Source organism: Bos javanicus, chromosome 11 (genome assembly GCF_032452875.1).
Source record: "Bos javanicus breed banteng chromosome 11, ARS-OSU_banteng_1.0, whole genome shotgun sequence".
NCBI classification, from domain to species: Eukaryota; Metazoa; Chordata; class Mammalia; order Artiodactyla; family Bovidae; genus Bos; species Bos javanicus.
Genome location: NC_083878.1, coordinates 3,319,624 through 3,342,628, shown reverse-complemented (window position 1 = coordinate 3,342,628; position 23,005 = coordinate 3,319,624). Strand labels below are relative to the sequence as shown.

General features: G+C 39.1%; 2 protein-coding genes across 4 annotated transcripts in view; both read left to right on the top strand.

Moving 5' to 3' along the window:
* Positions 1–23,005, top strand: part of TMEM131 (transmembrane protein 131) — a 186,679-nt gene that overhangs the window by 134,480 nt on the left and 29,194 nt on the right. For all 3 annotated transcript variants that reach the window (XM_061431586.1, XM_061431587.1, XM_061431584.1), the window contains 14 exons: positions 5,160–5,268; positions 8,794–8,902; positions 9,728–9,881; positions 9,971–10,141; positions 11,133–11,243; positions 11,345–11,479; positions 15,007–15,111; positions 16,386–16,472; positions 18,077–18,229; positions 18,329–18,404; positions 18,561–18,678; positions 20,683–20,821; positions 20,932–21,041; positions 22,234–22,300. In XM_061431586.1, coding sequence (XP_061287570.1) covers positions 5,160–5,268; positions 8,794–8,902; positions 9,728–9,881; positions 9,971–10,141; positions 11,133–11,243; positions 11,345–11,479; positions 15,007–15,111; positions 16,386–16,472; positions 18,077–18,229; positions 18,329–18,404; positions 18,561–18,678; positions 20,683–20,821; positions 20,932–21,041; positions 22,234–22,300 — 1,644 coding nt within the window. The remainder of the gene's footprint in view (positions 1–5,159; positions 5,269–8,793; positions 8,903–9,727; positions 9,882–9,970; positions 10,142–11,132; positions 11,244–11,344; positions 11,480–15,006; positions 15,112–16,385; positions 16,473–18,076; positions 18,230–18,328; positions 18,405–18,560; positions 18,679–20,682; positions 20,822–20,931; positions 21,042–22,233; positions 22,301–23,005) is intronic.
* On the top strand, positions 13,186–13,685 carry LOC133256705 (small ribosomal subunit protein bS18m-like). Its single transcript, XM_061431588.1, has one exon. The coding sequence runs from the start codon at positions 13,210–13,212 to the stop codon at positions 13,639–13,641; it is 432 nt and encodes a 143-aa protein (XP_061287572.1). The 5' UTR covers positions 13,186–13,209; the 3' UTR covers positions 13,642–13,685.

Sequence of the window (23,005 nt, the reverse complement as noted above, 5' to 3'; positions counted from 1 at the left end):
TGGAAAAACCATAGCTTTGACTAGATGGACCTTTGCTGGCAAAGTAATGTCTCTGCTTTTTATTATGCTGTCTAGGTTGGTCATAACTTTTCTTCCAAGGAGCAAGCGTCTTTTAATGTCTTGGCCACAGTCACCATCTGCAGTGATTTTGGAGCCCAAAAAAATAAAGTCTGTCACTGTTTCCATTGTTACCCTGTCTATTTGCCATAAAGTGATAAGACTAGATACCATGATCTTAGTTTTCTGAATGTTGAGTTTTAAGCCTACTTTTTAACCCCTCTCTTTCACTTTCATCAAGAGGCTCTTTAGTTCTTCTTTGCTTTCTGCCGTAAGGGTGGTATCATCTGTGTATCTGAGGTTATTGATATTTCTCCCAGCAATCTTGATTCCAGCTTGTGCTTCATCCAGCCCGGCATTTCGCATGATATGCTCTGCATATAAGTTAAATAAGCAGGATGACAATATACAGCCTTGACATACTCCTTTTCGTATTTGGAACCAGTCTGTTGTTCCATGTCCAGTTCTAATTGTTGCTTCTTCACCTGCATACAGATTTCTCAGGAGGCAGGTCAGGTGGTCTGGTATTCCCATCTCTTTAAGAATTTTCCAGAGTTTATTGTGATCCACACAGTCAAAGGCTTTGGCATAGTCAATAAAGCAGAAATAGATGTTTTTCTGGAACTCTCTTTTTGATGATCCAGCAGATGTTAGCAATTTGATCTCTGGTTCCTCTGCCTTTTCTAAAACCAGCTTGAACATCTGGAAGTTCACGGTTCATGTACTGTTGAAGCCTGGCTTGGAGAATTTTGAGGATTACTTTGCAAGTGTGTGAGATGAGTGCAATTGTGCGGTAGTTTGAGCATTCTTTGGCATTGCCTTTCTTTGGGATTGGAATGAAAACTGACCTTTTCCAGTCCTGTGGCCACTGCTGAGTTTTCCAAATTTGCTGGCATATTAAATGCAAAAGTTACTTGAAAGTATATTAGGTATGCTTATCAATCAAGTTTTTATGACTATATCATTTTGATTTTATATTCAGTATTCCTATTAAAAGCCTATTGGTTTATGTACCTGTCCTAGATCTGCATCTGTGCCTACCTGTGTATGTTTTCTTCTAACATCTGAAGCCTATACTCTTGCTTGTGTTATGGTAGACTTATTTCCTCATTCATTCATTCATTCCCTCATCCACTCATTCAGTAAATATTCAGTAAGTATCAGCTGTATGCCAGCTTCTGTGCTGAGTACTCAGGATACAGCAGGGAACCAAGGTCTTGCCCTTACTGAGCTCATTTTTTTTTAGTTGGGAGACAGACAAACAGGTATGCAACATTATTGTAAACTGAGAAATAAACCGAATGCCGTGTAAGTCGAGGAAGGAGTTGGTTTAGGTAGTGCTGTCTCTGAGGAGCTGACATTTGAGGTAGTAACTGAAGAGTGAGAAGCAGGCCCCCATAAGGAAAGCAGAGCTGGTGGACAAGTGTTCCGTCACAGGGATGATCAAGTGCAAAGACCTGAGGGCAGCTGCAAATGTTGAAACTCACTGGGCTCAGATGCAAAAGACGGGCTGGAGGGTCGAGCAGGGTTTCTCGGGCTCCTGGGAGGGGTTTTGGTTTTACTATAAGGGCAATGGAAAATTACGGAATTTTAAGCAAGGATGTGATATCATTTGATCTATGTGTTATTAAAGTCACTGTAGCTGCTTTTTAGAGAATGAACTGAAGAAGGTTAAAAATCTGTTGCAGTGGTCCAGTTGAGAGATGATGATAGCTTGGACTTCTTGCCTGATCAGCCAGGGGATGGACCCGTCTGCCATGGAAACTGAGTATTAAGAGAGCTTCCCAGGGTTCTTCCGTAGTATGCCAGACCTACAGACTGGTGCATATGAGAAAGGTCCCTGCCTCCCTCCCTTCAGGGAATTCAGTGTCTCTTCACTTTTCAAGATATAAGACTACTTCCCAGGTGGAGCAGTGGTAAAGATTCCACCTGCCAATGCAGGAGATGCAGTTTGGGAAGATCCCCTGGAGAAGGAAATGGCAACCCACTCCAGTATTCTTGCCTGGAAAACCCCATGGACAAAGGACTCTGATGGGCTACAGTCCATGGTATCACAAAGAGTCTGACATGACTGACCACACACACACACTAAAGTAAGCAATTCCTAATATAAGCTCCTCACCATCAGTAAGCAAGATACCCAGGTTCGAGCCTTCCTGACACAGCTTGTCTATAGTGCAACTTTGAAAATATAGTTTTCCTCAATATTTATAAAACATTAATGCTGTATAAATAATGGAGTAAGTTTGCTTGAGATGTCTTAAAACACCTTTGTATGACGTTTCCTTGCTAACTAATAAGAAATCACTGATGTTCTTAAATTTTACCTTTGTCAACTTGACGTGAGCCTTAGAAAATCTGTGCACCTACTGTTAACAATACAATTGCTGTATACCAGAAGGTTTGTTTTTTTTTTTTTTTTTTTTTGCTTGCTTGCTTAAAGCAGTTGAGTCGTTTCAGAATGTCCTGGGCCTGGTATCTCACTTGAGAGTTACTGAGCATAGTTGGGTATGAATGTCGTGAGAAAGACTGGAACTATATTTAGAGCCTATGCAAGCTGCCTTTCCTGGGAATCTTGCCACATTTTTTCCACTTCTCAATTATCTTTAAGTAAACAACAGTTAGTGACTGATGCTGAAATATATTGTTAGTATAAATATGCTTATTACAAGTTTCTGATTATTACTTTTCATTTAAAGCCACCAGAATGAGCCAACTGTTTAAGTCTTTCGTTTGTTTTGCTTTGTTTTTGTTTCCTTGAAAAACGGGTTTTTAACTGATTGGGGTATTTTTTCTTTGAATGGTAGTAAGTGAACACTTCAGACCATTTGTACAAAACATGAGTCAATTGAATATTATTTTACTATTAGTGTAAATAATATTACTATTAGTAATACTACTACTGGTAAAATAATATGACTATTATTTTAAGGTAATATTAATAATACGGATATAAACTTTTCCTCTGGTAAGGAAAGTCTTAAAGTGTGTTTCATACAAGAAAAGCATTTTTTATCATCAACTAAGTTCTCACTACTTAACAGTGACTGTGTGGTAAGAAGTACCATTGCTTAGCTGTTTCTGGCATAGGCTCGTGCTTACTACTGATGAACTGCAGCTTACAGTCTTTAAGCGTGTTTGAAAATGGTCAAGGTTCCATTGCTGCTGTATCACAGTCAACAGAGCAAGTGAAAGAATTAGGGACCAAATGTGTCCTCTGTAAACTACAAAGCTTTACGTGATCATTTCTCAAAATAAATCCTGACCTCGGGATGAAAGAAAGTGAAAGTGAAGTCGCTCAGTTGTGTCCGACTCTTTGCGACCCCATGGACTTGTAGCCTATCAGGCTCCTCCGTCCGTGGGATTTTCCAGGCAAGAGTGCTGGAATGGATTGCCATTTCCTTCTCCAGGGGATCTTCCTGACCCAGGAATCGAACCCAGTTCTCCCGCATTGCAGGCATACGCTTTTACCGTCTGAGCCACCAGGGAAGCCCTCAGGATAAATACGACTAATTCTAAGAAAAACAACAAAATTAATAGAATCACATTTTTTAGATAGATGAAAACTTTGTTGTTGTTGTTTAGTTGCTGAGTCATGTCCAGCTCTTTTGCTACCCCTTGGACTGTAGCCAGGCATGGATTTCTCAGGCAAGACACTGGAGTGGGTTGTCATTTTCTTCTCCAGGGTATATTCCTGACCCAGGAATTGAACCTACATCCGCAATGGCAAGTGGATTCTTTACCACTGAACCACCAGGGAAGCCCCTGATGGAAACTGAGAAAATAACCTAATCCTGTCCCCTACAATTTTACAGGAAGAAACATGGCCCAGAGTAAATTGCAGCTTACAGAAATTTACACTGCAGGTTAAATAGTTAAAATTCTTTTGTTGTAAACTCATCACTCTGGGTTTCTGTACTGCTTTCCTTTCCTTCTGAAAAAATATAGTAGCATAGTATGACGAAACCAAATGAACTTTCTCCAGTTATCTTATAGTCAGGCTGCTTTGTTTTACTGTTAAAAATACATATCAATACATATACACATGCATACCCTTCAAGGAAGGAGAAGATTCATACTTTAAATGACTGCTAATAACAGCAGGATTATTGATAGCAAATATATTGATATGAACCCGTCAGCACCCCCATCCCCTATTAGCGATTCAGAAGCAAAGTAAGAGTTCTCAAAGAAGAAGAAAGAGATAAAATGCTGGGAGAGCCTGCAGCCAAGAGCTAAGGCAATTAAGATTTCCAGCACAGAAAACCACAGGGTCCTCCTGAGGACCATCATCCGAGGCCCAGTAAAGACACCCTGACAGCTGAGTCACTGACCAGCAATGGGAGGGGCTGACTGGAACTCAGAAGCAGTATCTGTCATCTCTGTAGGTAAGCAACTTTGTTTTCCTGTGATTGAACATGGTGCGAGCGACAGCGTTCCTCTCACTCTCCTAAGATGCTTCTTGTGCCTTCAAAGGACTGTCCTTCTTTCTCTTTAGGCACATTTGTTGCTTAGTCACTAAGTCATCTCCAACTCTTTTGCAAACCACAGGGAATCTTTCTGACCCAGGGATTGAACCTGTGTCTCTTGCATCTTGTGCGTTGGCAAGCAGATTCTTTGCCACTGAGCCACCTGGAAAGCTTAGCTTTTTGAATAGAAAATTCAAACTCTCTTAAATTCAACTCTTTTAAGTTGAAAGCATTCTGACCTGTTTTAGGTTGCACATTCCTGCCATCCACTTCACCATTCAGCCCCTCAGCCCCTGTTGTAAACCCTGAAGATCCTCTTTTCTTATATGTGAATTAGACATTCATTTTAAAAAGAAATACCTTTTTTCTTTATTATGTATTTATACTCATTGCCCTAGTTTGACTTTAGATTTTTAATACTCACTTATCTATCACACATTTTTCCTTCTGGTCATCATTTTATTTCATAAAGACTGTCTATTGAAATTGAGATTTTATCATTTAGCCTACTCCATTTAAAGCAACCACTTAAACTTTTCAGATTTTGATTCTGCTTCACTTTTCCAGTACACTTTTCAGTATAAACTGGACCACTAGACTAAAATAATGCAGTGTAAATTTTTCTCTTTGCAGAGTGTTCGACCTACACCACAAAATGATGCTGTCACTGTACACTTTAAACCAATTACATTAAAAGCTTCAGAAAGTAAATACACCAAGGTAGCAAGTATTAGTTTTGATGGTAAGTATTCAACTTTTTCTAATAGAGTGGTCTTATTTTGATAACTTAGACGACATCTGTGTTGACATCTTACAGTTAGATTTTATAATACTAGTCAGATTGGTTTTTCTTGTAAACCATCATGAACTCTTATTTGATTGTTTCTTGAAAGTAAATATTATAATTTCATAAACCTGAATTAGTATTAGCAAATACATTAGGATTGCAATTAAATTTTTTTTAATCTAGGCTCTTTCATATACGTATCTATTAAGCTTTGTCTTAATTATGAAGTCATTAATTTTTTTTTTCTTTATTTTATAATTTAAAATGAATCCACCACAGGTATACATGTGTTCCCCATCCTGAACCCTCCTCCCTCCTCCCTCCCGATACCATCCCTCTGGGTCGTCCCAGAGGGATGGTATGGGGGTCATGGTATGAAGTCATTAATTTTTGTAGTTGATACATACTTGAATTTCAGAAGCACATTTGAATTTTAGAGCAGAAGTAAAGTATTTTCTGTAACATTTCCATATTTTGGCTTTTATAAACAAGACAGGCAGTCCTATCTAAACTAAAATGACAGCCTTTATCGTAGAATTGTCAAGTTAAATAACAGTTATTTCAAGCATGTATATTGTGTATTTTGACTTTTGAAATGTTAACTCAGACTTTAGCTTGTTTTAATAGCAGGTTTTTATTCAGTTTTGCCTACTTAATTAGAAGATGTACTGCATTTGCTATCATAAAATGTTTTGAGTAGTAACTTAATGGCTGTCTAAATGTGTGATTAAATTTAATGAAAGCTGAAACTCCAAATGGGGCTTTTCTCATAATGACCTATCCAAGTGAGGAGCCCTGAAGCTTGACCTTTGGCCTCATGATAAAGCCATCTTTGCTCATAATCCACATTTTATAGCTAAGCTCCTCGTCAGGAGAGAATGTTTGGCCACTGCGGACCCCCCTAAGTGGGGCCAGTGTCTGTGAGGTATCTGTGCTCACTCCTCTCACATGGAAGGCCTGGAGCAGCTGCACACTTGGCTGCCAACACAGCATTCATCCCACGAGCTCAGAGAAAACGCCTGAAGAAATTGAGATTATACACATGGCACACTTTCATAAACCAGCTGTCAAAAAATAATCCGTATTGAAGGCTTGATGGCACAGATATTTCCAAATGTGTGATGAGTGGTCTTCTGACACCAGCCATGACCGCCAGTTATCAGTGTCAGTATCAGCAAGTACATTGCCTTCCCTTACTGAGAAAGAGTTTCTGACCCTAAGAACAGACAGATCTGCTAAGTCCAAGAAGGCCAGGGCACACACTAGGGCAGTGCAGCTGTGCTGTGTGGTGCCCCTCGCCCTTCTCCAGCGCCTGTGCTGACAGCCTGGTGACTGCTCCCACTCATAAATGAATGTCAGGAGTGGTGGTTCTTCTGAGATCACAGAGTCTAAAATAAGTGTTTCTTAAAGAAATTATGTAAAATTTAGCACAAAGACAAGAGAAGGCATCTTTTAAAGAAAGTGCTACATTTCTTAAAAGTGCTTTTTATTTGTTATAAAAACTGGCAGATTTATTCTGCAAGGGCCCATTTTCAAGAAGCTCAAGGTGAAGGTGGGAAAGGAAAGGTTTCCTCTGCTTCTCCTCCCCCTCATCTTTGAAAGTGGTTTTCATCATCATGGAAAAATCCCTCCACTTCACACTTGCTCCCTCCTTCCCCACCACCACCCCTAGATTACAATACAAATCTCAATACTGAGATTCCTGTGAAAATCATCAATCAAAAAATGCACTTTTTACTTAACTTTGAAAATGTTCAGGGGGAATTCCCTGGCGGTCCAGCGGTTAGGATTCAGCACTTTCACTGCCATAGCCCTGGTTCAGTCTTGGTTGGGACGCTAAGATTCCACAAGCCCCACAGCACAGCCAAATTAATTAATTATAAAAATAAACATAAAAATTTCAGAACGTACCACGAATATTCACTCTGCAGTGTTGACTTACCATGTAATCATTTGTCTCTTAAAGTCGTGATTCCTTATGATTTTTAACTGAATTTTCTTGACACTTTAACCACTTCATTTGCTAAAATATAACTTGATAAGGTGCTGCTGCTGCTAAGTCGCTTCAGTCGTGTCCGACTTTGTGCAGCCCCATAGACGGCAGCCCACCAGGCTCCCCCGTCCCTGGGATTCTCCAGGCAAGAACACTGGAGTGGGTTGCCATTTCCTTCTCCAATGCATGAAAGGGAAAAGTGAAAGTGAAGTTGCTCAGTCGTGTCCGACTCTTAGCGACCCCATGGACTGCAGGCCACCAGGCTCCTCCGTCCATGGGATTTGCCAGGCCAGAGTACTGGAGTGGGGTGCCATTGCCTTCTCCATGATAAGGTACTATGAAATGCCTAAATTATGGCCCTTGTTACTAACCTTGCTGCTGCTGCTAAGTTGCTCCAGTCGTGTTCAACTCTGTGCTACCCCATAGACAGCAGCCACCAGGCCTTATGTCAGAATAAATAGCAAAAAAAAAAAAATAAGCATCCAGAAACGGCTGTACAGTAAACAGAAGGAAATGGGGCTTTATGGGAGGTGTAAAAGTCTGAATGCACACTGCCTGTACACAGCCACGTACTAGATGTCATACCATTATTTTGTTCCTTTTTTATGCTAAAGTTGGATAACACACATTTGCAGACCCTACATATAAAATTCCTCTCATAAGTGGAAGTGTTCCTGAAGTACTTTAAAGGAGATAAACATAAACAGGTTCTTTATTTGCTTTGAAAGGAACATCTAATGGGTAGGTACCCAGATTGGATCCAACTGACTATTTCTGTAATTCCAGAAGGAAAATCACAAGTGATCCAAAATTTAAAGGTTTTAACTTCATCTGTGAGAACAGTATGATGGCAGGGAGAGTGTATGTCTCATAACTCTTGGCATTTCTTGCACCAGGCTACTTTATCGGTATTTATAGCAAGATTCTGACCACACAAGGAATGTTATTTCTTAATTAGCTGTGAAGCAACAGTTCTCAATTTGGGGACATTTGGCAACATCTGCAGACACTTTTGGGTAAAGCAGCTGATGTCTCACAGATAGAAGCTGTTTTGACAGCACTGTCCAACATCCCACAGTGCACAGGATAGCCACCCCTCCACCACCGCACCCCCCACCCCCCAGCAGAGTTTACCTGGCCTGAAATGTTCACAGCACCAAGGTTGAGCAATCCCTGTTGTACGTAAAGCCAGAGCTTATGGTGAGAGAGAAATAGCTCAGATTATAGCATTTTCCCTCCTGAATGGTATTCACTTGCTAGTTCCTTACCTATTTATCCCATTCCAGGAAAATTGAAATATCTTTCCATTTTTGAATGGAAAATGTGATATTTGACTTAAAGTGTTGTCACTGTATTCTGTGTGCCAGTTTGAAAGCTCATTGTCTTTTTAAGACTTCTATCCATCCATGCAGAGTCACCCTCATCCTCCTCTGTGTAAACTCATTGGTAGCAGAAGGTGGCAGATTATCTTCTGTGCTTCGTTTCAGCATCAAAGGCGAAAAAACCATCTCAGTTTTCTGGGAAAATAACTGTGAAAGCAAAGGAAAAGAGTTATTCTAAACTTGAAATACCATATCAAGCAGAGGTTTTAGATGGGTGAGTTTCTGTTTTAAATAAACTTTGTAACTTTTTACTAATCAGTAAGTTCTGTTTTCCTACTCTCTGACTTTAGCAGAAGTAGTAGGCAAATTCACATAAACTCCATGGAATTAGTATTAAAAAAACTTCAGCCATAAAGGAGAAAAATCTTCTGTATTTTGTTCATTTTTTATTTTATTTTTTTTACTTTTAGAAGAAAGAAGTAAATGGGATGATATGATTTGGGCTTAAATGAAATCCTAATGATTCCATAATGCAATAGAAAAGTGAATCTGATTTTTAAATCACTTGAAGCATTTCATTTCTGTAATTATTTTTGTAACATGCAGATGACTATACCTTATTTATTAAAGTATATTGTCACTTGAAACAAAGTCATTTTTATTCCTTTATAAACCCATTAAACACTGTTCTAAAATTATAGCTTTTTACAAATAGGTAATAATATATGTAGTTCATTTTCTACTTTAACCAGTAATAGTTTCATGTCCAGCTTAGTAGGGACTTGTTTTAACAAAGCTGATTGCAACTGAATGATAAACATGGTTTTTTTTTTTTTAATAGCTTAAAACTTTTTTTTGTTAGTATATTCTTGATGTTCATTGTTTGATTACATATAATGTGGTAGCAAATAGTTCTTTTTATTACACTATAATAAATTTTCTTTTAAATCATATGGTCAATCACTAAAATATTTATAGTCTTAATTCTCTAACAACAGTCCTTACTGCTAAACGTAAATTATTACACACCACTAAAGAACTTGCATTATAAATTAACATGTGAAAATAAAAATGATTTGTTTTTGTTTTTTTCAAATAGTTATTTGGGATTTGATCACGCTGCAACATTATTTCACATTCGAGACAGTCCTGCTGATCCTGTGGAAAGGCCAATTTACCTTACTAACACTTTCAGCTTTGCGATCCTCATTCATGATGTGTTGCTACCAGAAGAAGCCAAAACAATGTTTAAAGTATGTTTCTGACCCCTCATACTTTTGATTTTACCAGTCTCCCAAGCAAACGGTACTGACATGGTTTTTTCTCTCCTATCATCCCCTAGGTTCACAACTTCAGCAAACCAGTCTTAATTCTACCAAATGGATCAGGCTACATTTTTACTCTCTTTTTTATGCCATCCACATCGTCCATGCACATAGATAACAATATTTTACTTATTACCAATGCCTCTAAGTTTCACTTACCTGTGCGGGTATATACAGGCTTTTTAGATGTAAGTATGTTACCTGCCTTTTAAAATTTAAACTCCCTCCACATCTTTGTTGTTTTCAGCTACTATTAAGTAGTTGTGTTGCAGACACTTAAATTTTGCTGTTTTTGTACTTAACAAGTTGTTGTAATTCCTCCCTAGTCTGTGCTTCCAAGATGTTCACCCTCCCAGCAGCTGTATCTCCTCATGACAGAGTTGACCTCTCTAGCTACACCTCTGTTTAGATCAGGTCCACTCCTCTTGATTTTGCTTTTAAATGGTTACAGTCATGGGCAAGCTAAAAACAAACTAAGCAGAAGAAACATAATAAGCAAAAAAAAATTAAAAAATACTACAGGGCAAGTGAAAAGGGAATTATGTAGGGAAGAGGTGACCAAAACTGAAAACACAAGACTGAAGAGAAGAATCAGATAAGAAACAGGGAATCGGGTACAAAGACACAGATGGAATAGTCATCTAAATAACTGCAGGAAAGGAAACAGAAGTCTTTCTAATACAGAAAATAAGCCAAGGGAGGTGGGGGAACCCCAAGCAAAGTTGTCCTTAGGGTAATCCATGAAAGAAGTTTGGGAAAGAAAGAAAACTGATAGATGCAAAAGATGAAAAGAAAGCAAAAAGATAAGAAGTGTGGTCCTCCAAAAACCTAGCATCAGTAAGAACTTTAGAACCAAAGGGACCTGCGGTATCATACCACTGACACTCCTTCTGCATTTCTTCTGCTTAAATGATTACTGGCTTGTAGCTGCTTTCATGAATGCGTGAAGTCTGCTGAGACTGGGGACTTCTTGCCTAAATCTCCAGGGCTCCACTTAATCTCACCTAGTACTCAAAATACTTCCATTATACAAAGTTCTTAATTATGTATTATGTATGTGTATATTTACATAAAATGTAGGAACCTTAGTGTACCTTAATATAGTTAACTTTTTCTTGAAGTGTTACTGTTACATAAGTGTAACTTTACATCTAATCTGGTTCTTTTCTGTCTTTCCAGTACTTTGTATTACCCCCCAAAATAGAAGAACGTTTCATAGATTTTGGTATACTGAGTGCAACAGAAGCAAGTAATATTTTATTTGCCATTATAAACAGCAATCCAATTGAGGTAAGAAAAGAAAAATCTGTTGTTATTCTAAATCACATTTAGAGATTTTATGCTGCAGTTATAGTGCTGCAATAATTGCTTCCATATCTTTCTCTTTTAAGTTGGCTATAAAAAGCTGGCATATTATAGGAGATGGTTTATCAATAGAACTCGTAGCTACTGAAAGAGGCAATAGAACTACAATCATCTCAAGCCTTCCAGAGTTTGAAAAATCCTCTCTATCAGAACAGTCATCGGTATGTAAACTTTTCTATTGTTTCCTTAAACTTAGATGTGTGTCTAAATCGCAAATAGAAGACTATTCCTCATGATATTATTTTTAATATTAATTTATTTATTTGACTGTGCTGGGTCTTAGTTGCAGCATGTGAACTCTTAGTTGTGGCAAGTGGGATCTAGTTCCCTGACCAGGGATCAAACCCAGGCCCCCCTGCATTGGGAGCACAGAGTCTTAGCCCCTGGATGACCAGGGAGGTCCCTCCTCGAAATATTATGAGATTCATAACAGCATTGGCTATTTGATGTGGAAAGGACCTTATAGGTAATCTACTTAAACTCACTGCTTTCATGATGAGAGCACTTGAGACTCAAAGGAGTTAAGATAGAGCACAGGTACCATTACAGGAGAAGTTTCCATGGGCGCTAAACTGAGTCTGTTCATTGAGTTCACTAGGCAAGAGAAAGAACCCTGCAGGTTAGTAGAAGTTGTTTTCAGTTCTGCAGTACTGCTTCTGTTCAGTTCTCTGTATTGATGGAAGACAGTATCAGTGAGACAAACAGCATTTGTTTGATCTCTGTGTGGCTCTCCCCATACACTTTTACTCTGTCTTACGTACAGTTGGTCATAAAAGTACATGAGACAAGAGCAAGTGAATGTATCAGTCTAGGCCCTCACCACTGCTGAAAAGCGATCTCAGAGTTTAAACTTACTCAGAGCAGAGTTAGTAGAATCACCTGTGCGACTTGGAAGGAGCAGAATATAACCTCCTCTGAAGGTTAGGATAGAACTTCTCATGGCAGTTTTACAGAAGGAAAAGCAGATGTCCTTATGCACAGAGATTGTTGACAAAGACCTTTCCATGGAATGCCATAGGCCATAAAAACGTATTTAAACATTTTGTATGAGAAAGATTCCCCAAAACAGGTTTTTTAGAGAATAATTTGGCAATGTATACCACTCCTGGGACTTCTTCCTGTGGAAGTCATTTAAAGAGCCAGAAGTGGTGAGAATGCAGATGTTTGTGATAGTAGTAGTAATAATTGCAGATAATCACAACCAAATGTATAAAGTCGCGATTTTATGGTTGCATATTGAAGCAGATAAGCTGTAAGTAGGATTGTATGTAAAAAAAATTGAAAAAGGATTTATGAAAAAGTGGGAAACAGTACTGGATAATGTGTATACTGGATAATGTGTATTCTAATTGCAGCTGTGTGGCATTCAAGCTCCATAATCAGATATTGTGATGGATACATGGGTGTTGGGTATTTGTATTTTAATAATTTATGATGTTTTAAATTTGACTCATAAATAAAGTCTCCTTTTAAAACAAAAAAGAATATGCCCATGACAAGTAATATTTGTCACTCCAGCTGAGATTTTATTTTTAATACAAATGGAATGCTGAAAAAGGATAATAATGAGACCAGCTATTAATATGTTCATTTCAACAACGAAGTTAAAGTAAAATTGTATGTAGATCTAATCCGAGATGGTTGAATTATACTGTTTTTCATAATACATTATAAATTAATAATCTTAGGACTCTGGATCATTTCCTCCTACAATAGCACATGTTAACACTTATTTAAAGTGTTTGAGGGGTCCACTCAGTAACATGAAACCTGCTGGAAACTTTAGGGTTTTAGAATTCACTTTTATATAAAACTATATGAATATAAGAGATGGGCATGTACACACTGCCATATTTAAAGTAGATAACGGGAAGGGGAGGAGCAAGGAACCATGGCTGCTGTGGTAGGTCTTTGCGGTGGGCTAGGGAAGAGAAAGTTTACGCGTTTCCCAACGGCTTTTGTCTGCCTCACAAATTCCGGGACTCGTGCAGTGCTGTGGAGAAGTTGTTCACAATATAAACAGGTAACCAGCAGTGAGGACCTGCCTATTCCAATGGAAAATCCTTACAAGGAGCCTCTGAAAAAATGTATCTTGTGTGAAAAACGTGTAGATTATAAGAATGTACAGCTTTTATCCCAGTTTATTTCTCCATTTACTGGATGCATTTACGGAAGGCACATAACAGGTCTTTGTGGGAAGAAACAAAGAGAAATCACAAAAGCAATTAAGAGAGCTCAAATATTGGGGTTTATGCCAGTTACATACAAGGATCCTGCCTATCTCAAAGACCCTAAAGTTTGTAACATCAGATATAGGGAGTAAATTATATAAAGTTATCATCAATAAATGTATTTTGCAATAAAAAAAATAAATAAATAAATAAAGTAGATAACCATCAAGGGCCTTCTGTACAGCACAGGGAACTCTGCTCACTGTTTTGTGGCAGCCTGGATGGGAGGGGAGTTTGGGGAGAATGGATACATGTATGTGCATGGCTGAGTCCTTCTGTGTGCACCTGAAACTCTCCCAGCATTGTTAATGGGCTGTACCCCAGTACAAGATAAAAACTTAAAAAGAAACTACATAAATATAAGAACCAAGGGATAGAAAGATGAGATCATTTGTATGAACCCTTCCTTACTTAAAATAGGAAGTTGTAGTGAGTTGCCAGCTTCAAAATAACAACTCTGCAAAATGTGGATTTTTTTTTAAGTTTGTAATTTGTAAAGTTTAAGTTGTAAACTTTCAACTGTTGTCCAGCTATTTTCCAAAAAGCCAAACATATGAACTAAATGAGCGTCCTGTTCCTTATGAAACACACACTGTCAACAACTCTCCACGCTCTTCAGACACATGCTCTGATTGGGGTGGTCACAGTCATGATGAAAACGTTAGAAATGCATAAAACCAACATAGAAATGCTTCTAAAGGGGGGAAGTGGATATGTTTGGTATACCCACATTTGTTATTTTGAGGTAAATGTAAATTCTAGGTAAAGTATAACTACTACTGACTAAAGTACAACTTCACAAAATGAATTTCATGTTTTTTTGGAAGTTTCTCGATTGAAAAGATTAAGCACCAGAAATATCAGCAGGATAGCTTGAGAAAATAAGTAAGATCCATGTTCTGCGTTCTGCTTTCTTTCAGAATTGCTTTGCTTAACTTTTCCTTCTTTCCTTGATTTTTTGATGTTTTCGTATGACCCAGTCTCAGTTGATCTGAAGACATGGGTATTAACACGCCAAAGTTAAATTCAGAACTGGAAGCAGAACCAACTTTGTGTGTACTTGTGCCCTGACGTGGCTTCTGAAGGGTAGGGGAAGGCTGTATCCGTCTGCTGTAGCCTGCGCTCCCTTTGACCATGCAGGTATATGACTGGGGGATGAGGCCCACACCCCTCCCCAACTTAGCAGCTGAGAATTCAGCTGTTCCTTGGGGAACCAGTATTCTCAGTAGCCCATGGAATAAGTATAATAGATAAACATCCAGAGATGGGCGTTATTTACTTTGAGATATTTGTACATGATGATGTGTTAATTGTATGTTAGTTAGGATTTTGAATTCCTAACCTATATGAGTTAACACTGATTTAAAACTGAAGGGTTTTTGTAGCTTTCTTTTCCATTTTAATAGAAAACTTCAATTAGGAAGGCTAACGAAGGATGTAATTTCTACTCCATACAGGTAATACTAGCTTCAGGATACTTTGCAGTGTTCAGAGTCAAACTTACTGCAAAAAAACTGGAAGGAATTCATGATGGGGCTATACAGATCACGACAGACTATGAGGTAAGGACTTTATTTACGGGGATTCAGGTCAGTGGGGTCTTTCTGAAAAATTCAGTCCTTTTTTTGTTTTTATAACTAAGTTTATTCAAAAAGTTACGGTTTACCTATTTGATACTTTTAAAAACTTAAGCTTCTGAGAATAGTTTACAAAATAATGGTTTTTTATTAGCTCATAGTTTTCTGATAAAACCTGAATCTCTTGACTAAAAGCAACTTTAGGAAAATGCATTTGGCCCTTTTAGATTTGCTGTTAGCATGGCTTACAAATGGCTGTAGCGTTACATGGGCCCTGGCTGAAATACTTGAGGTTAGATCTCTCTCTTTCTGCGGTCATAAATATCCTGCTGTGTAACGTTGCCAAAAAGGAAGATACAATCAGGAAATCACATCTTAATTTGAGTTCTCACAATTATGTTTACATGAGTCATTCTAAGTCAGGAACCAAACAAAAATCAGTGAACTTTTTTAAAGACTTTATGTGGGGTTGACATGTTGCATCCAATGAGATTTTGAAGGGATATGTTTCTGCCAAGTCTAAATATTTGTATGTGTTCTTGTAAAGCTCTTGGGAAGTTGAGCACTGCTGAAGTCAGCAAGCTACTTTTGTTCTCCTACCTGTTTTTAGCACATACAACCCCTGCCACCCATGAAAGCAAACTCATTCAGAATAAACAAAATTGATCTTTTAGTAATAAATCATATGTTGGGAGTATGTCAAATTAATTATCTCCGAAAGTGAGGAATCCACATTTATCACTTTTGATAGAAATAAGTACATTTCCTTAGCAAAGTATCCTTGTGAGTTGCAAATAGAGTGTGAGTTGAGATTTTAAACTTGGAATATTCAGCTCGTTTTTTAAAAAATCAGGTTGACATTAATTTATTGCTACGTACAAAAAAGTAGAGAGCTATGTAGCTTTTAAAAATGCTGGATTTTTCATGCATTGTTTTAAGAGTATAGTTGGACTTTCCTTTTTAAATTAATAATCTGCAGAAAAATCCATTCTTCATTCCTTCCCGTTTTTGGTCTTATTTCCCTTGTTTTCAGTGAACCTCTGAGAAGTACATGGAAGTGTATTTCAGTGCATTTTGTACAGTACATGGATAGATTAAACAGTATGCATGGGTGATTTTAATTTTGCTTACCAGTTGGTTATTGCTCATGTAAGTCCCAAGATTGATTGTTTTAAATCTCCTAAAATAGCGCAACAACTGTCAGGTCAGTCTAGGATTTACACACTTATTTCTCTGCGGTTTGCTTCTTCCCTCCACAGATCCTAACAATTCCTGTGAAGGCTGTGATCGCAGTGGGTTCTTTGACTTGCTTCCCAAAGCACATGGTTCTTCCACCTTCCTTTCCAGTAAGACAGTTAATTTGTAGACTTCTTATCATTTTTCTAATAATAATTTTTCTTTCTACTGCGTTTTACTCTGTTTAGACTGTATATAATAAGAATTAGATTTAATCTCACCATCATTCCCTGATAGCTCAATTGGTAAAGAATCCGACTGCAAATGCAGGAGACCCCGGTTCGATCCTGGGTCAGGAAGATCCACTGGAGAAGGGATAGGCTATGCACTCCAGTGTTCTTGGGTTCCCTGGTGGCTCAGCTGGTAAAGAATCCACCTGCAGTGCAGGAGACCTGGGTTCATTCCCTGGGTTGGGAAGGTCCCCTGGAGAAGGGAAAGGCTACCCACTCCAGTATTCTGACCTGGAATACTATATAGCTATATACCATTGGCTGTGTAGTCCGTGGGGTCACAAAGAGTCAGATACGACCCAGCGACTTTCACTTTCACTTTTCACCATCATTGAACTCTTTTTACTATGCATTCTCTTAATTTCTTAGTCTTTTAATACCAAATTTTAGACCAGTGGGTATGATCATTTTAGGTGCTCAGGCTCATCTGTCCAGGAGGTTCTCTAGGCAAGAATACTGGAGTGGGTTGCCATTTCCTACTCCAGTGAATCTTCCCAACCCAGGGATCAGTCTCTTGCATCTCCTGTATTGGCAAGCAGATTATTTACCACTAGTGCCACCTGGGAAGCCCTGATCATTTTAGACTTCTTTAAAAGTCTAGGAATCAGGTTATAAGATTCTGGTTCTATATTCAACAAAAAAAAAAAGGAAAAGGTTATGATTTTTATTGATGATTATTTCAATCATATATATATTTTTTTAATCTGGCACCCTGGGACTTCCCTGACAGTCCAGTGGTTAAGACTCAACACTCCCAATGCAGGGGCGTGCATTTGATCCCTGGTCAGGGAACATGATGTGCTCCATAACAAAAATATAAATAAATCTCTTTATAAAAAAAAATAAATAAAATTGGTACCCTATCACAGGAAGAGACATATAGCTGATCAGCACGGTCATTGGTAATGTAATGATTTAATCCGTATGCTTCATTTTAATACGATGCCAGATAACCTATGTTTTTAAAAAATAGTCTAATTTCTCTTTGGCACAGATAGTATTTTCTTTTTAATAAAATACTTTTTCTGAGAAAAATAAATCTTTTTTTTTGTTTGTTTCTTGTTTAGCTTTGGATTTTTAGAATTCAGTGATTTCATAATTTTTTCATCCTGAATTTGGAAACTTTTAAGGTAGCCTGGCCTTGGTATAAACAAACCTTTCTTAACAAACTGACAGTGACTCTTTCCTTTATTCAAAGCTAGTTCTGCACCTTTGTTATGTGAGCACTTTTACTTTAATTCATTTTTACAGGATTGCAAAGATTTGTCTTGCTAATTTCTCTGTAACAGGCCTTAAAAACAATGACGAAATACATATATTTGGAGGAGGGGCTCTGATTACAGATTTAAAGCTTACCAACTTCTGAACGTTCTAAGGGTACTTTGAGCTTTGGTCTTCTGTAAATATGTCTGTCAGTTCTAAAGTGTGTGTTCTGAAGAAAATCCAGCCATTTACAAATGAATTTGTTTGTTTTCTTCCTTCAGGGGAAAATAGTTCATCAGAGTTTAAATATTATGAATTCCTTCTCACAGAAGGTAAAGATCCAACAGATACGATCTTTGTCAGAAGACGTGCGTTTTTACTACAAACGATTGCGGGGTAATAAGGAAGACTTGGAGCCAGGGAAAAAATCAAAGGTTTGAACGCGTTGTATTTGCAGATTCCCATCTTTTGTCCTTTGTTATTGTGACCTTCCGTGGATTGGGCATTCATGGTTCTCCTGTGCCCCTTTATAGATTGCAAACATTTACTTTGATCCTGGATTGCAGTGCGGGGATCATTGCTATGTCGGCTTGCCTTTTCTGTCCAAATGTAAGTCATCTTACTCTTCTCTCACGCCTTCACTCCCTCCCCAAGGTACTCCCATTAATGATAGGCTGCTGCTTCTAAGGCCCACCCCTACATCTCGATGCTGTAGAAATCATTTGAGGGGCAGAGTATGTCATACCATTTGTGCCTGTGTTTTAGCTGAACCCAGAGTCCAGCCTGGCATAGCCATGCAGGAAGATGCCTGGGACACCGACTGGGATTTGCATCAAAGCCTATTCAAGGGATGGATGGGAATAAAGGAAAACTCAGGTCACAAGTAAGTGGTTTTGCTGTATGTAAGTATTTGAGCTACCTTTACCAGGTTGAAACGTGATTTTCTAAAGATATTCCTGTATTTGGTTATTTTACTTCTCTATACTGCTGAAAATGTGCCTAATCTTCAGAAAACCGTAATGAGGCATCTTGAATGGCCATTGTGATTGTGTATTTCTCAGAAGGACACACGCTACCATTTTTGTCTTATTTCCCGTGCTCTAGATGGAAAGTCACAGAAACTCGATGAAGTTGTCCTTGTGTAGGATGAGTTCTGTGTTGTGCTTAGTGGATTAGTCATGTTCAGCTCTGCAACCCCATGGACTGTAGCCTGCCAGGCTCTTCTGTTCATGGGATTCTCTAAACAAGAATACTGGAGTGGGTAGCGATTCCCTTCTCCAGGGGATCTTCCAGACCCAGGGACTGTTCCTGGGTCTCTGGCATGCAGGTGGATTCTTTACCATCTGAGCCACCGGGGAAGCTCAGCTTCCGTATCAGACAGTCATTTGCGTAAGAAAGAGTCTAACTGCCTCTGACTCGCATTCAAGGCAAGGAAACACTTTAGAATTTGAATCTCACCATAGGAGGAGTGTCTCTGCTCCTTGTGGAAGGAACTGCCTCCCTTTCCGGTGCTGAACCTGCTAGGGCTGCACAGGGCTCAGGTGGGAGTGTGCACATTGACAGATCAGCACCGTGGCTGGGTTCGGAAGCACAGACACACTTGGACGTGGCAGTTTAGAAATTGGCCCTCTCTGTGTGCTTCCAGAGAGGACTTGATTGGAAGACTGATGAACACTGTTCTTCCCCCCATTGGCTAATTTGAGATGCATTTGTCAGCATCACCAAAATCTTCCGGTTTATTCTAACCTAGTATATTCAAGCCCTGAACAGTCAAATCTGCAGGTTTCTGTGTATCTGAACTACCTGCTGTGAAAGGTTTTCTTAAGGCAAAAAGAGAGGTAAATTTTACCTTTTAAATGGTTAAAATTAGTACAAAGAGACTTCTTCTAATGAACTCACTAAGAGAACCCTAATTCAGACACTCCTTTGTTCTCCAGTTTCCACAATAGACGTTGTAATGTACAGGTCGCCTCTGTATTTTAACCCCCAGTTATGAATAAATGACTGGTAGTGCTGCCCTTGGCTCACTCTTCGCCTCCCACCCACTGAAACCCCTGCCTTCCTCTCTGTGAGCCTAGTGTTCCCCACTGAAGACCCAGCCTCCCTGCCTGCCCTGAGCTGCCAGGTCGCAGCTGCATAGTGAATGCGGCATTCTCCCCGCTCCTGCCTCTGTATTACCTTGTCAACATGCATGTCACAGAAAACTCATTACCAGTCTTATAAAACTGGTACTCTCACCAATATTAGGTATCATAATTCAGTGCTCTTATGGTATAAAATAGGCTTCAGTGTTTAGCCCCATCTGTAATACTGTTTCCGTAGGGAATGTGTTCTGAGTTCTAAACAGCTGGTTTATAAACACTTCTAAGTAGAGAAATAGTCAGATGAGGTCCTGAATATTGCTTCATATATATGTCTACACAAAACCCTCATATGTATTATTGTTTCAACTGACATCTTCATTGCATAGTAAGATTTTGTGGCTTTTTCCTCAAGTGGGAAAGGAGCCATACGCCAAGCAGTGCGCTGCCTTCTCATTAGTTCAGCTGAAATATTTACCTGCTGTTGGTGTCTAGACCTTTCCCCTAAACATGCAGGATCTTTAGGATCCCCATTCCATCCTGTCATCTGTGTATGCCTGGCTGGTCACTTACACCTTCAGTATGGAAACAGGGCAGGTGATTGGTGATAGTTAGCTCTCTGTGCCAAAATAGAGACCTCTTCATGTGTCTGTGAAAACAGAGTAAGATGTCAGGAGCAGGTAAACCTGTGTTTATTCAAGGCCAGAATAAAATTTCACAAGAACACACACCTAACAGAATTTCCTGTATTGAGAAAGCTCAAGCATTTCAATTCGATACAGTGATTTAAAAATTGTGTTTTCTAGATTGAGCGCTATGTTTGAAGTAAATACAGACCTTCAGAAAAACATCCTGTCAAAAGTTTCTGCCGAGCTCTCGTGGCCATCCCTCCTCAGCTCCCCCCGGCTCGTGAGGTTTCCCCTCACTAATACAAACTGCTCTTCAGTAAGTATCCAGGTGCCATGGGCCTTTGGAAATGCATCATAGTGTGAAGTATCTGCTCTTTCTTCTAATGGGGCAGATCTTTCACTTACCACCTCTTTATTTCATTTAAGGAAGAAGAGATTATGTTAGAAAACCCTGCAGATGTTCCCATCTATATTCAGTTTATCCCCCTGGCTTTATATTCCAGCCCTTCCATCTTTGTAGATAAGTTAATATCAAGGTAAGCATTGTTTCAGATCATCAAAATGTTTCCATATGAACAGTGAATGATCACTTTACACATTTAAAATTTCGTTGTTATTCAGTCGCTAAGTCTTTCTGACTCTTTGTGACCCCATGGACTACAGGTGTATTATTGTCTATAAAGTAAAAATATCAGGATGTTTTTAAATTAATGATTATACAGGATTGACTCCTTTGTGGCCACAGCACTCTGGATTATATGTATCCCGTAGAAGGTGTTCTGGGGTCTTACGAGCATTTACCTCCAAATCTTTTGTCTGATAGAAAGTTGTCGGTGTTGTTCAGTTACTAAGTCACGTCTGACTCTTTGCAACCCCATGAACAGCAGCACACCAGGCTTCCCTGTCCTTCACTATCGACCAGAGTTTGCTCAAACTCAAGTCCATTGAGTCGGTGATGCCATCCAGCCATCTCATCCTCTGTCTCCCCCTTCTCCTGCCCTCAATCTTTCCAAACATCAAGGTCTTTTCTAGTGAGTTGGCTCTTTGCATTGGGTGGCCAAAGTATTGAAGCTTTATTGCAGCTCATAAATAGTAGATTTGCTTAGAGAAATCTTGCATCTATAATTGAGGTTGAGAGAAAGTTCTAGGGAGAGAAACAGATATTACATTGCTGCTGCTGCTAAGTTGCTGCAGTCGTGTCCGACTGTAGGACCCAATAGACGGCAGCCCACTAGGCTCCTCTGTTCTTGGGATTCTCTAGGCAAGAATACTGGAGTGGGTTGCCATTTCCTTCTCCAATGCATGAAAGTGAAAAGTGAAAGTGAAGTCTCTCAGTCTTGCCTGACTCTTAGCAACCCCATGGACTGCAGCCTACCAGGCTTCTCCACCCATGGGATTTTCCAGGCAAGAGTGCTGGAGTGGGTTGCCATTGCCTTCTCTGAGATGTTACATTAAGCATCTGGAAAAGCTTCCAGTTGAAGACAAAAAGAAATCATAAAGAACTCCTTCCTAAAACAGTGTAAAGAGGAAGCAGGTGAAGCCTTTCAAATATTTTAGTTTCAAAAGTGAAGAATAAACTGTAAGTTGTAGCTGCTTTTTGAAGGCTATTAATCTGGTAATATTGATCTCAAAATCTGCTGAAAGGTAAACACAACCTTGGTAATTACTCTGCAACCGCTTTGACTATGATGCTGTTCGCAAAGAATTCTGTGTGTTTTTTAATTTCAGGTTTAACTTAAGTAAGGTGGCAAAGATCGATTTAAGAACACAAGAATTCCAAGTCTTTAGAAACACGGTAAGTATTCAAACTTCATACGATTGCAAAGAAGTAATTTTATGATATGACCGATGCGATGTGGAAGAAAAACATTAACCATCCTTAAACTGCCTGAAAGGCAGATTACTGAAGAAGTTCAGAAGAGTCCAGTAATTCTTTTAGAGGCATAAAGCCCAGGAGGAGTGGGTGGGATTTAGATCAACAGGCGGCATGCTGTGTAGAAGGTCCTGTTTGTGGGCATTAAACGTTAAGCCCATAATAATGGCTGCCAGAACCTCTGAGAGGATGCCAATGAGGTGTATAGACTAATACATGGTTTCTTTTTATTAATTTCTTTTTATTTTCTTTTCAAAATATTGAGCTTGGTCATTTAAATTTTTATTTTGGAAACTTTCTAATAAAATTGTAAACTCCATGAAGCCCAGACCTGTGGCTGGCTGTATTCATACTTAGCACAGTAGCACTTACAGTTTTCCCTCAACAGATATTTTTGAACTGCTGAGTGTATGCACAAGCTGGTTTGTTCTAGGACCAGATAGTCTCTGTCATGCAGGCCGGGCTGAGCAGCCACTAACCCACTCACAATTATGTAGGAACTTAAAACTTTCTTGTGTCAGTCAGGAATTGGCACTCGGAACTGACGCCACCTGCAGATCGGCCCAAGTCCCTTGGCCTCCGGGCCCTTCCTTCTGCCCAGCTCGTCTCGTCTCCTTAGACAGCCTG

What these genes read in the sequence shown, in the direction of transcription:
- LOC133256705 (XM_061431588.1), top strand. Translation starts at nt 13,210, where the DNA reads ATGGCTGCTGTGGTAGGTCTTTGCGGTGGGCTAGGGAAGAGAAAGTTT.